Source organism: Panthera leo, chromosome B4 (genome assembly GCF_018350215.1).
Source record: "Panthera leo isolate Ple1 chromosome B4, P.leo_Ple1_pat1.1, whole genome shotgun sequence".
Lineage (NCBI taxonomy): Eukaryota > Metazoa > Chordata > Mammalia > Carnivora > Felidae > Panthera > Panthera leo.
Genome location: NC_056685.1, coordinates 132048445 through 132058821, shown reverse-complemented (window position 1 = coordinate 132058821; position 10377 = coordinate 132048445). Strand labels below are relative to the sequence as shown.

The 10377-nt window shown below is 57.4% G+C and overlaps 1 protein-coding gene and 4 non-coding genes across 6 annotated transcripts; all 5 read left to right on the top strand.

The window, feature by feature from the left end:
- Positions 1-340: 340 nt before the first annotated feature.
- RPL3 (ribosomal protein L3) lies at positions 341-6940 on the top strand. 2 transcript variants are annotated; one of them, XM_042947844.1, is made up of 10 exons: positions 341-441; positions 1405-1597; positions 2108-2276; positions 2842-2977; positions 4102-4288; positions 4853-5013; positions 5456-5557; positions 6031-6126; positions 6521-6640; positions 6840-6940. In XM_042947844.1, exons 1-10 carry the CDS (start codon positions 439-441, stop codon positions 6882-6884), a joined length of 1212 nt encoding a protein of 403 aa, XP_042803778.1. In that variant the 5' UTR covers positions 341-438; the 3' UTR covers positions 6885-6940. The 2 variants fall into 2 exon arrangements, with proteins under 2 accessions (XP_042803778.1, XP_042803779.1); XM_042947845.1 differs by having other exon boundaries at positions 374-445.
- On the top strand, positions 935-998 carry LOC122225729. The gene has a single exon (XR_006205333.1). It is a non-coding gene; the product is annotated as a small nucleolar RNA SNORD43 (small nucleolar RNA).
- LOC122225750 lies at positions 2787-2841 on the top strand. The gene has a single exon (XR_006205352.1). It is a non-coding gene; the product is annotated as a small nucleolar RNA U82P (small nucleolar RNA).
- Positions 4338-4430, top strand: LOC122225746. The gene has a single exon (XR_006205349.1). It is a non-coding gene; the product is annotated as a small nucleolar RNA U83B (small nucleolar RNA).
- On the top strand, positions 5820-5913 carry LOC122225744. The gene has a single exon (XR_006205348.1). It is a non-coding gene; the product is annotated as a small nucleolar RNA U83B (small nucleolar RNA).
- Positions 6941-10377: the final 3437 nt, after the last annotated feature.

Below are 10377 nucleotides of genomic sequence, written 5' to 3'. Positions count from 1 at the left end.
GCTTTGGCGCTGAAACCCACAGCTGGGTTATTCAATCCTGGAGGGGACGGCATTTCACATGAAAAAAAAAAACCCAAAAAACCAGACGTGGCCATTTAGCTTCAGCGTAACGGCGTGTGTCATCCAACTTGGCAGCTACCTAGCGCTGAACGGTCGTTGCGCCCAATTCTCTGCCAACGTTTCCCTGGCGCTTCGCTAAGTTTGAACCCAGTCGCTCGCCGTATAGTCTCTAATCCCCGCCCCCGAAACGGACGTCCAGCTCAGAACGAACTCTGGGCGAGGACGAGCGTGCGTGGAAAGGGCGCCCCGTGCCCGCCCCACGACCCGGCGTCCGCCGCGGGCGCGCGCTCGCACGCCGGAAGGGGCGGAGCCAGGCGGGGCTTTATAAATGGCTCGCCGGCAGAGCCCCGACCTCTACCGGCAGCATTCGGCGGCGGGATGGTATGTGTTATCATGGCGCTCCCCTCTTTGTTGGCGCGGCGGCACGACTCCATCCGCGGCGCATCGCCGCCATCCCAACTCGGCGGGCGCCGGGGGCCTGCTCGACGAGCATGGGGGACTCGGCGACATCCCCAACCAGGCCTATTTCTGGAAAGACCCGAGGCCTGTGCTTGACCTGGGGCCCGCCAGGCGGCTGGCGAAAGCCCTTGGGCCTGGCTCCGGTTTGGAGGCCCCGAGCCCGAAAATTCTCAAGTGCCAGATAATTTGCCGGATCTCGCCCTTCCCGATTTAGTGTTAATCCGGTTTAGCGTCTGAGCACGTAGGCCAGGAGGCTTCTTGAGTGGGGTCGCCAGGCACTGCTCGTGCTAACCTGGGAGGTGCAGAAATCCAAGTAGCGCGCGGGAGGGGAGCCTGGGGTAGGGGTGCCGAGGCCTCGGGCTGAAATGGGTGGGACGGTTCGTACAACCGTAAGGCCTCTGGAGTTCCGAGGAACCACAGATGATGAACTTATTGACGGGCGGACAGAGACTCTGTGCTGATTGTCATGTTCTGATTTGGCTCTGTCGGGTTCTGGTGGCCTCTACGTGTTATCAGTCCGGCCTGGGGAACCTGTAGTGCCAGCCGCTTGTCCCAGAAGTCTCTTCGTGGTCAAACTGTTGCGGACTCGACCATAAAGCCACCTGTGAAGTGATTTTAATGACCCCCCCCCCCCCCACCTTGTGTGTCTTAGTCCTGTTAAGAGAAGAAAGTACGTTTGCTTGGGTTACGAAATGAGGTTTCGAGACAAAGCTAGAACTCGTTTAGGATGTGTGGCCCTCTAAGCAAGTGAACCCAGCCCCGCATATTAGCATGTTTATTCATGGGGTTGCTGGTGTGGACTCAGCGTTCAACTGAGGCATGCTGGGCGTCAGAAGTGAGCTACTTAGATGAGCCAGAGTGCTAACGTGGATTGTTTCCTCCTAGTCTCACAGGAAGTTCTCCGCTCCCAGGCATGGGTCCCTGGGCTTCTTGCCTCGGAAACGCAGCAGCCGACACCGTGGGAAGGTGAAGAGCTTCCCCAAGGATGACTCTTCAAAGCCCGTCCACCTCACCGCCTTCTTGGGCTACAAGGCCGGCATGACTCACATCGTGCGGGAGGTCGACAGGCCAGGATCCAGTAAGTACAGGCTGCATCCTCGGAGCTGGTGGGGGGTGGTGGTTAGGAGCCGAGGATGGGGACGGACTGGAGTTGGGGCAGACCCTCTCTTGATGGGATCGGTGTTTCAGGCTGTAGATGGCTGGCATTGCTGTAGGTGGAGGGATGTGTTGAAGCCCGGGAACTTTAACGTAAGTTTTAAAAGCACAGCATAGGAGTATGCCAATTTGGGAGATCGTCCCTGTGAGCCTTAACTCTAAAAGCCTGAATACTGCCCGTGTCCCTGGTTGTGAAGAAAAATCGCACTGCCTTAGAGTCCTGATACTTTTTTGAGTTAGAAACACAAAACGCACGCGGGAAGTTGGCCCCTGGGAGTCCAGGTTGCCGATAAGGGCCCCACTTCTGCAAACTTCCTGGTTACCTCGAGCACGTTGCGTTCTTTAATTGAAGTGGGCACTTGGAGACGCAGCGTCATAATCCGTCGGCGACTCTGGCTGTCCCCCTCCCGTCTGACCGCCCTCTCTTCCACAGAGGTGAACAAGAAGGAGGTCGTGGAGGCTGTGACCATTGTGGAGACCCCGCCCATGGTGGTTGTGGGCGTCGTGGGCTACGTGGAAACCCCTCGAGGCCTTCGTACCTTTAAGACCATCTTCGCTGAGCACATCAGTGATGAGTGCAAAAGGCGCTTCTATAAGAACTGGTAAGGGACAGGGACGAGGAGGCTATGCACTCTGTGGGTCAGGGGCCCTGTGTGGGTCTTCTCTCTAGCAGGGGAGGAACTAGAACTGCTCTGGCGTCCGGTTTAGTTGGTGTCCTGAGCAGAACAGTTTCTGGGGACAGACCTTGAGCAGCACCTCTAGACCTTCCCGTTCAGCTTAGTGGGTGTTGACTGAGAACTCAGTAGTTCTCGTGTTCTTTTGGTTGCTGGGAAGTATGGAGAGTAGGGCTAGAAACTGAGATAGTGCCTAACTCCCCCAGTCCTCCGTCTGGGAGTGTGGTCGGGTTAATAATGGCTAAGTCGGAGCAAGAATTAGTGAGTATTTGAATGTTTGTGACTTGTATTAACTTTGTGGACCTCTGCTCAGCTCCGCTCGGCTCTGCCCGATGAGCTCCATCCAGGCTCCGCTTGCCGGTGGAAAAGGCTCCTTAGAAGCCGGCAATGAGCCCCGTCCCTATGTGGTGCCAGTGTGCCTTCCGCTCACCCCTTGGAGGAGTGATGAAGGCCTGCGCCCCGCCCCCTCCCCAACTCTGCTCTGCTCCTGAAGGCATAAGTCCAAGAAGAAGGCCTTCACCAAGTACTGCAAGAAGTGGCAGGATGACGATGGCAAGAAGCAACTAGAGAAGGACTTCGGCAGCATGAAGAAGTACTGCCAGGTCATCCGCGTCATCGCCCACACTCAGGTGAGCACTCGGCAGGACGCACAAGAGGGGGACTGCGCCAGCGCTTCCTGTCTAGGGAGACGGAGTCCTACTTGAACCGAGCCCCCCCTAGTTCTCTTCTGAGTTGATTTCTCACCTCAAACGGACCGTGTAGGGATTTTGGAGGGATGGTAAGATTGGTTCCAGTTCCTTAAACGTGTCTGGATGGATGGGCCAGCGAGCAGCCTGGGGATTGCTTGAAGTGATGCAGCAACACGGTGCGGCACCTGCCCTGGATTTCCGAGGCCAGGCAAAGTCTAAACCTGAGAAGGCAGCCCGGTTCCTCCAGGCCTAAGGGTTGGCTTTTCTGTCGCCAACAGAGGGCGCTGTGTCTCCAGGCTTTTTATTTGGGAAACCGTGTCCCATTTTAGGAAAAGTGGTGGAAGGAACTAGTGATTGTTTGACATTGTGAAATGCTTGACTGAAAATAGTAGTAGGTCACTGGCTGTTTGCGCTTCAAATCTGACTTGCCGTGACCCTTTGGCTGTAGAATGACTACGTCCTCTGCAGTTTGCTTGAGTTATTATTCTGGGTATACACCCCCGATTGTTAAATTGTTCAGTTTCAGTATGGTTAAGATGACCATATTGGTTTAGATTTGTAGTGTGTGTCCGTTACTGAAGAGAGTTCCATAGGACAGCACTGGGCCACGCTTAATGAAACGCTTTAGGTTTGAATTCTTTTTTTCCCTAAAGTTTGCAGCTTCTCTCTTGACCGAGGTGCTATTTCCATTCTCCCACAATGTGAGTGGCTTGTTGACGGTCAGTAGAGCCAAGATAGATGGCCAGGGTAAACGAGGGGCAGTACGCCAAAGGAAGCCACCAGAAAGCATGATGATCAGGAACGTAGGGCTAGTTGGTCCCAGGATCTGGTTAGGTCTGCTTGTGTTGGCGTGGCCCATGTGTATTAAGGATCAGTCCATCCTGATGGTGAACTCCGGCATCAGAATTGAAAAGGGGAACGGTACCCAGTAGGGATTTTAATACAGGAAGGAGCCTTTTCGTTTTTGCCAGTGGAGAAACGTGCGGTTCAAGGTGGCCAGACTGTTCTGCCACTGGAGGAGAGCTTGAAGCTCAGGTGTCTGAGCCGTATCGATTCCCTCCTAGATGCGCCTGCTCCCTCTACGCCAGAAGAAGGCCCACCTCATGGAGATCCAGGTGAACGGAGGCACGGTGGCCGAGAAGCTGGACTGGGCCCGTGAGAGGCTGGAGCAGCAGGTGCCTGTGAATCAGGTGTTTGGGCAGGACGAGATGATCGATGTCATCGGCGTCACCAAGGGCAAAGGCTACAAAGGTGAGCTCTGCGGTGGCCCGAGTGGTGGTTAGATGCGGTTTCGGGTCCAGATCTTTGGCGACGAGGCCCTGGAAGGAGTGCTGGGCACGTCCCACGAGTAAGATGGCAGAAACTTTCCTCCCTGCCTGTCTCTGGGAATAGCCCTGTGGTCAAGTGGCAGGGAGGTAGGAGGACTGGGGGCGATCTGGCCATACATCTGAACCCTTACATTTGGAGCTCGCTGCAGAAGGCGGAGGGGACTCAGAAATTGGGTCAGCCTCTGACGGTGTAGAACTTGGTGGATGCCGTGAAGTGCACGTGCTCCCATTCTAGTGCACGGCCGGTTCTCCGAGGCCTCTTGAGTTGAGAACGGGTTTACGTCTTGGCAGGTGATCCACTGGAGCGAATAAGAGGGCTTAGAGGGTCACGTGTATGTTCAGCCTTCCTGTCCCTCGCTCACCTAGTCCGTGTGGGTGTTGACTGTCCATACTCAGGTGTCGAGTGAACTCAGATTGGGCACTCAGTGGGAAAGGGCCAATGGCAGGCGTTCTCGACACCCCGGTAACAAGCTTGTGTCTGTTCTAGGGGTCACCAGCCGCTGGCACACGAAGAAGCTACCCCGCAAAACCCACCGAGGGCTGCGCAAGGTGGCCTGTATTGGGGCCTGGCATCCTGCCCGAGTGGCCTTTTCTGTGGCTCGGGCCGGGCAGAAAGGCTACCATCACCGCACTGAGATCAACAAGAAGGTGAGGTGCCAGGGGGGTTCGTATGGAGACTTTAAACCTGGGGAGAGACGAGCCCAGTGTTGGGAGTGCAGTTTCCACTTCCTGTTAGCACTGCTCCGTTGTGCGGGAGCTTCCGGACTGCACTTGGATTGGAGTTGCTCCCATTGTCTGATGGGGAACGGTTTTGGCTCGTGGACATCAGTGGTTTACAAGGTGCCATCGAAGGTGGTTCTGGTGCAGCTGACCCTTCGGGTGACCAAAGATGAGAGCCACGTCTGGCCTTTCCTTTGCCTTTGAGGTTTTGCGGGGGCCACTGTCTCCAACACGCGGCGGTATCTTTAGGCCCAGCCGGCCTTTCTTTCTGCTCCTAGCCTGGGGTGCCCCATCACTAGGACTGAGGTGATAGCTGCTTTCCTGGAGTCTGTCTCTCCTTTTAAGTTTCTCCGGTCCATCCCTTATGTAGATCTACAAGATTGGCCAGGGCTACCTCATCAAGGATGGCAAGCTGATCAAGAACAATGCTTCCACTGATTATGATTTGTCTGACAAGAGCATCAACCCTCTGGTGAGTAATGAGAACTGTTTTCTCAAAGCCTCAAGTCCTGGCTCCGGCGGGGATTTCCTTCTCATTCTTTGTGAATCTGCGCCAGACCTCACCTGTGGGGTGGGACCCTGGTGCTCTTGTGTCCTGGCTGACTCACCGAGGCTGTGTTTTCAGTCTGTTAACTGGTCTCCTACAGACCGTATCCAGCCGTCTGTTCTTGTAAATGGCACGTCTTCAATGCCCTGGTCGGGGCTGGCTGGTGAGAAGTGGGATCTCAGACCCAGCTGTTCAGTGATGAGGCTCTGGAATGAGCGCTGGGCACAGCGCCCGAGTCCAACTGCGGAAACGTTCCTTGCTGCCTTCCTTCTGAGAACAGCCCTGTGGTCGGCAGGTGGCAGGGGAGCACCTGAATCTGAAGGAGTCCTGTGTGTTGTCTGATCAGTCTCTAGCCTTACACTTGCTCTGTCCTGATCTGATGGCCTTGCTCTTTCCAGGGTGGCTTTGTCCACTATGGTGAAGTGACCAATGACTTTGTCATGCTGAAAGGCTGTGTGGTGGGAACCAAGAAGCGAGTGCTGACTCTTCGCAAGGTGAGGCTGGCGGCCCTTCCTGGTGGTCGGGGTGTAGGCGGGGCTTGGGCCTCCAGTGGAGGAGTCGATAGGGGACACAGGGCCACACTTCGTTGAGGGGAGTTCAAAGAAATGGGGGTCAGGGCTTGGCCTTCCCTTGAACATGAGCTTTGAAGTTCTGGGAGGAGGAATTTCAGTCTGGCCTGGCCCAGCTGTCTGCTTCTGTTTTCATGTGTTTCCTACATCGTTCTGGTGTCCAGGGGGAGATCCTTGGGTAAGACCAGCTATAGTAGAGGTGGTGTGGGAAGGGGGTTCCTCTTGGCTCTGGAGGGGCTGTGATTGAGACTGGTGATCCTCTGCCCTCGCAGATGAGGGGCCTGTGAACTGTAACTGACCTTTCCCTCTTGGCCCACAGTCCTTGCTGGTGCAGACCAAGCGGCGGGCCCTGGAGAAGATTGACCTTAAATTCATCGACACCACCTCCAAGTTTGGCCATGGCCGATTCCAGACCGTGGAGGAGAAGAAAGCGTTCATGGTGAGCACCCGGACCCTGCTGCCCTTGGCTGGGGCTGGGATGGTTCCCCGGGGATGTCTCCCGTCAGCCTGCCCAGCTGCACTGGCTCCTGGGGGTCCTGAGCTTGTGCCAGTGCAGGATCTCTGGTTCCATAGGTGGGGGTATTCGTGCCCAGCTTCTTTCCTCCCCCTCTAACCTTGCCCCCTGCGCCTCTCCACAGGGACCACTTAAGAAAGACCGAATTGCAAAGGAAGAAGGAGCTTAACGTCAGGAGCAGATTGCGCAGCTGGTGGGATCTCAATAAAACTAGTTTTCCAGTGACCCTCTGCCTCTGGTTTTGCTTCCCAGTCTGGCCGCTCCACTGTGGCCACAGGAGGGTTCTTGTGCTTTCTGAGAGTTGTTGCCCTTGGCTCCTTAGCAAAATGTCATGTTTTTTGCCCTACCATTTTATCTGGTCCCCTGCCTGGAGCAGGTGGGGCTTGTTGGGAGCTAGAAGCGGAGCCCAGGTCTGCCCCTGAATTGTTGAAACTGGCCTGGGGCGGCAGGCTTTGTGCAAATGTGTCCTGTCACCCGGTGAGGCTCTGCTGTAGAGGGTGATTGTGTTTGCACAGCTTGGGTGGTAACACCGCGCACAGGGAGGGAGGCAGTGAGGATTTCGTGTTCCCCGTTGGCTTTGGAGTTCTGGTGGGCATGGCAGGGCCAACCCTGGCTTTGAGTGTAAGAATAAGTAATTTAGTTAACTAATCCACATGGGATACATGGGATTGGATTCCAGTTGGGGCTTGTTGAGGTTCTTTTCTAACCAGCCGGGTTTTGACACTGCGGGGGGTGGGTACCCCGCACTGAAACTGGTAGAACATGGGAATGTACCCTGAGGAAGGTTCTGGTTAGTTGCTCCCTCAGCTTTGTTTTCCAAGGTTGAGGACGTGGGCGTGCAGAGGTGAAATGCTGCCCGGCTGGGAAGCCATTGGGACCCTTCATTGGCCTAGGATGGTTCAGCCTCTACCCTGTGTTATCTGTTCTCCAGCCTTGGGATCCCCACAGTGGTGGGCAGTGGTGTGGCTGCTCTAATCTCTGATTTCTGACCCCCGTGAGTTCTGGCACAGCTGGCAGTCCAGAGGTGTGTCCCGGGGAGGTGTCACCGCCCCCCTCCCCCTTGAGGCCTGTCCGTTGTGCTGGTCCCCACACAACCTTGGGCTGTTGGCCTCCTGACTCCAGCTGAGGGCCGACACTGTGGCTGGAGCAGCTTTGGGTGGTCCTTGTCCAGCTGTTTAGCAACTTGCAGGCTGTCCCCCCTGGCTTCTGGCACCTCCTGAGAACGGGTAGTGCTGGCCCAGGACAGACTGATGGCACGTGTGTGGTGCAGGGCCAGGTAAATTAGAGGGGGCCCAAGTTGTCCCTCTGGTTCCCAGTTAGCATGATGCCCGCATAGTGGATGAGGCTGAGAAGAGCTCTAAGCACAGGGCCCTCCCGTCATGTCCTCTGCCTGGCAACTCTGGAGCCCCTTGTGAACCCCAGGGGCATGGCCTCGAAGCCGCTGGCTGATTGAAGACAGATGCCGGAGCACCGCCCACCGTGGGTCCTCAGGATCCTGGTTCTGGAGCTGCACTTCTGGCCAGAACCGCCAGGGGGGGCAGTGGGCAGCACCCTGCTGGACCGGCCCCTTGAGGCCCTGCGGGAGGGCCCCAGGGCTCGTCCCAAGACAGCGTCGCCTCTCCCTACCAGGGCTTCCTGACCAGGGTGCCCCTTGAGGCCCTGCGGGAGGGCCCCAGGGCTCGTCCCAAGACGACCAGGGTGCCCCAGTCTCGGGAGTCAAGCCCACAGCCGGAAGGGGTGAGGACCTGGTCCAAGGCCACTAGTCCCCTCGGGCAGAGTCGATGTCCCAACCCAGTCAGGTTCTGGAGAGGATGGTGAGCTGGGCAGGACCACCCCCTCTTTCCCTTGGCCTTGTAGCCTTCGGGCCTCCCCACCACCCTTAGGCCAGCCCTGGGGCCCGGCTGCCCACCCAGCCCAGGTAGGGAAGGTTTTGCTGGTCTGTCTGAGATGTCCTGGCTGGGCCTTGTTCCCCTGTCCCCAGGGCTCTGCCCACTCGGAATGGCCAGGATGACCGGATGTGGGTCCAGAACAAAGGCTCAGCTCCTAAGGGCAGAAAAGTATCCTGTGTGCTCCTAGCCCGAGGACATGCGCACAAGCATCCAGCACCTTGCATACATCTCCAGGTGACATGCTGTCGCCTTATCCTTCTGTGTCCCCACACACATGACACGGGCACAGAAAGCCCTTTGCGGGGGCAGGCTTACTCGACAGGGGCTGAGTGAGCCCTTGGCTGTTGACCATACCCTCGTGTCCCCATTCTCTTTGTTCCTGTCCTGGCCCTGGCCAGTGAGTGACCTTGAGCACATCCCAGAGCAGTTCCAAGCCCCCACCTCATCTGCTGGTGACTCACGATCTCAGCGGTTGTTAGGGGGACCAAATGGCAAAGAGTGTCCCAGTGGGTGCACGGAACAGCTGGGGCTTTTAGGGTGAATAATAAGGGTCTCTGGGGCAGGGGGCAGCGGGAAGGGCCGGCCACACGTGTGTGGGGTCAGCTTCACTCCAATCCAGAGAACCTCCAGGCGCTGGGGGAGCAGTGGGGAACTGAAAGTCCCTGCTCAAGCTGATCTGGTGGGTGTGCAGACGGTAGACACAAGTAAACAAGACAGTTTTAGGAGAGATGAATGCCCGTGAAGAAATAAAACAGGCCCCTGGGCTACACGGGTGTGGGGAGGACGCTCTGAGACAGGGCGCGAAGGATCCAGCCTGAGCGAGCTCCACGGACACAACACCCCCAACAGCACAGCAGGTGCAAAGTCCCTGAGGTGGGCGAGGCTTCCATGCTCAAATCTGAACTCCGGAGGGAGGCAGGTCCGTGAAGGTGGGACTGGATCCCCGCTGCCTACCTGGCCAGGGCCTGGCATATAGTAGGTGCTCAGTAAACGTTCCCTGCGTCCGGGGACCCGCCCGTGCTTGCGTGTCGGGTGCCCCAGCACTGGTCTCCTGGCACTTGTGTGAGCCCGTGGTGGGTGGGACAGCTGTCTTTGTCTCCCGCAGTCTGCCTGCATGTCACAGAGGGTGCTCCTGAGTGCCTGTCGCTGTGCGTTTCCTGTCACCAGAACCCTCAGACAGGCCTCGCTGGAATCCTGTGGTGACAGAACAAGGAGTCTCATTCCATTCCAATTGAAAAAAAAAAAAAAAATACCTGCTGGGAATTTCTGAGCAAGTGGGAACAGGGAGGTGGCCGGAGCCACCATTGCCTTAAAAGGCACGACAGAGCTAGTGACTTCGCTGAGCTCACCTGGGGATGGCCTTGGGGGGTGGAGGGGTGAGTCGTTGGCTGCACCTCCTGGGCTCACCCCCAAAGTATTCCGCCGCCTCCCCAGATCCCCACGGACGGCCTTGCCAGCAAGGGCTGCTGCGCTGCCTGCCCCGCTGGCCCTCCCGACCCCAGCCCCCGGGGGCCCCAGCCCTGTGCCTCGCCCTCCCCCCATCTGCTCTCAGCGCGCAGCTACTTGTCTGAGAGTCCCCGCCCGCCCTCTGTGCGGTGTCGCGCCGCATAGGCTGGTACTCGAGGCTTGCCAACCTCTCCAGCATCACGTCCCCTCCCCGGGGCCAGACTCCCGGCCTGCTCCCAGGAAACCAGGTGGCTCTCCCCTGCCCTTTCAGCAGCAGGCTCAGAAGCCCGGGCTGGGGCTGGACTGCCGGGAGGAGAGGGGCCTGAC